The sequence below is a fragment of the Vigna radiata genome, chromosome 9 (genome assembly GCF_000741045.1).
Source record: "Vigna radiata var. radiata cultivar VC1973A chromosome 9, Vradiata_ver6, whole genome shotgun sequence".
Classification (NCBI taxonomy): Eukaryota; Viridiplantae; Streptophyta; class Magnoliopsida; order Fabales; family Fabaceae; genus Vigna; species Vigna radiata.
This window is the reverse complement of record NC_028359.1, coordinates 6,563,968-6,566,360: the sequence shown is the minus strand read 5'-3', so window position 1 is coordinate 6,566,360 and position 2,393 is coordinate 6,563,968. Positions and strand designations below refer to the sequence as shown.

Below are 2,393 nucleotides of genomic sequence, written 5' to 3'. Positions count from 1 at the left end.
TTTGCAAGTTAATGAAATGGAGAATGACAATCAAAGGCCTAAATTGACTTTTGAGAAGTACACATGGAGGATCAACCGCTTCTCTTATTTCAAACGGAGACTATATAGCTCCGACAAATTTATACTGGATGGTTTTCCATGGTGCTCTATTCAAATTTTCTTCACAGTTTATACTTGTAATATTATTTTCCTTTATTAGTTACTTTTATTAAGTGTTTTAACTTTGCTTTTAGGTACCTAATTAGCTTCCCAGTTAGAGGTCCCTTGGAAATTTATTTACAAGCTCATCATAAGAGTTGTGCAGATTTACCTGAGGACTGGAAAAGAACTGTAAATGTAAGTTTTGCTCTAATTAACCAGGTTAATGACCAGAAGACTATAAGAAAAGGTATTTTTCACACTTTTTAAATTTTAAAAAATCATTGTCTTTCTTGTTTTAAAAGTTAGGAGATTTTTGATAGAAGAATCTAATTGATTCGTTTTGAATGTGAATTTTTTCAGGAATGGAATTTGAGTTTAGTGCAGATTTCCTTCGTAGTAAATCTTTTGTATTTTACAATGATTTCAATCATAGTAGTGGGTTTATTGTAAATGATACTTGTATGATTGAAGTTGGGATTTTTGTGATGAAGAATGTGTACGAGAATGAACAATATCGGACTGTACATAAGAATCCTGACACCGAAAATCCTTTATTTCATGAAATGTTCATGACATCATTTGCAAATATAGATCTAAATTATGTTCCATTATTAGAAAAAGTATGTCTACAATATCCCTATCTTCTTGTAAGTCAAGAAAAGAGGAGTTGCCAGTTTACTGAATGGGCATTCATAGCTTTGGGTCGAGTTCTTTATTTTCTGAACACTAAAAAGGTCAAAGATATGAATGATGAAGCATGTATTCATCTCAAAAAATTATGGGATGAAGTTAAGATATTTGGGTTTGATTTGAGTTGGTTAGAATTTGATGTTAAATCTGCCATAAATTTGAAAAATTATAGGGAAAAGACTGCCAATGTAAGAAAGGCTAAGGCTGCAGTGATTGAAAGAGAGATCGAACTTGAAAGGGTAAAAAGAGACTTGGTGAAAGCAGAAGAAGGATTTGAAAAACGCGATTTGGATGACGTATTAGGATATGGAAGATTAAAGAATTGACTTTGATGAAACTTTTTAACAATGGTTGAAAAACTGAGATTGTTGGGTGTATGTATTTAAGAGATCAGTTGTTTATGATTGAGTTGTTTCTGTTTGTTATCATTTTCATTTTCATTCATTTTTTAACTTGTGAAAACAAGTAATGAATGAGACTGTCAAACTATTTTTCAATTTACTTTTGTTTTCACCAATTTTATTTTCGGCTTCTACAGTCAATCTAAATCCCACGAAAATAGAGCCAATAATATCTTCAATATATTAAGAAAACCAGCCACATTTTATTAGATGCACCAAAAACGCGAGGAATTGTTCATGATGAATGGTTCTACAAGTGGATGAATGACACACCGCAAAAGCAAAACGAAAAAGTTAATGTTATTTTCCAAATGACCTCTAGTGTGTGAGACTAGCGTGATAACCCAGTACACCACTAAGACTTCTTTAACATATATAATATTACTTATAATTATTTTGAATAATAATTCTTTATTCGTAAAGAAACAAATTACTTGTGTTATGTTCTATGTGGATCTCCGTCATCATTGTTAGTTAGTAAAAAAACAATATAAATTGGAATATTTAAAAATTATTATATATTATAATAAAATATATATTTTTAAGTAAGAATGCTGAAATTTTATTTTTTAGTAAAAACTTTTTATTTGCATATAAAAGAAGCATGCTATATACAAAGCCTGAAGAAAATATATGCTCTTTATGCTGAACATAAAATGATTATTTGGCACTTTGTTTACTATTTCACACTCTCTTTTTCACTACTTGCACCCATTATTTTTTTTATTTAAATTCTCTTTGCACCTCCCATGTTTAATTGTTCCTTAATCCTCCAGTTCAATTGCTTGTTGCATCTCTTTCAGACTGTGATTTGCAAGTTATTAAAATGGAGAATAACAAATGGTATAAATTGATGCTTGAAAGTAAGTTGTTCTAGCATGATTTATGATCAGAAAATGCTATCAAACATGAAGGAAAATTATACAAAACAACTTTTAAAGACAAACAATAATGCTAAGTAGAAAATAACGAAGAAGTTTATCAAAACAAGTATAATGAATTTTTGGATTTAAGAAAGTGTTTATTCCATGTTCTAATTTGAACCCTATAACTTTCTCTCAAAGACTTTTTTATGCTACCATCAATGTCTTCCTTGCCATTTCAAGTTCTGCTATTAGTCTTTTTGTTTCATTCTCTAAAAGATCTACATGCTCCTTGGCC

General features: G+C 29.9%; 1 protein-coding gene across 1 annotated transcript; it reads left to right on the top strand.

Annotated features, from left to right (window-relative positions):
• Positions 1-1,299, top strand: LOC106773926 (MATH domain and coiled-coil domain-containing protein At3g58220). Its single transcript, XM_014660694.2, has 3 exons — positions 1-141; positions 234-388; positions 502-1,299. Exons 1-3 carry the CDS (start codon positions 17-19, stop codon positions 1,155-1,157), a joined length of 936 nt encoding a protein of 311 aa, XP_014516180.1. The 5' UTR covers positions 1-16; the 3' UTR covers positions 1,158-1,299.
• Positions 1,300-2,393: the final 1,094 nt, after the last annotated feature.

Coding starts and splice junctions, on each gene's coding strand:
- LOC106773926 (XM_014660694.2), top strand. CDS start 17: ATGGAGAATGACAATCAAAGGCCTAAATTGACTTTTGAGAAGTACACA. Junction 142..233: donor ATACTGGATGGTTTTCCATG/GTGCTCTATTCA, acceptor CTTTGCTTTTAG/GTACCTAATTAGCTTCCCAG. Junction 389..501: donor CCAGAAGACTATAAGAAAAG/GTATTTTTCACA, acceptor GAATTTTTTCAG/GAATGGAATTTGAGTTTAGT.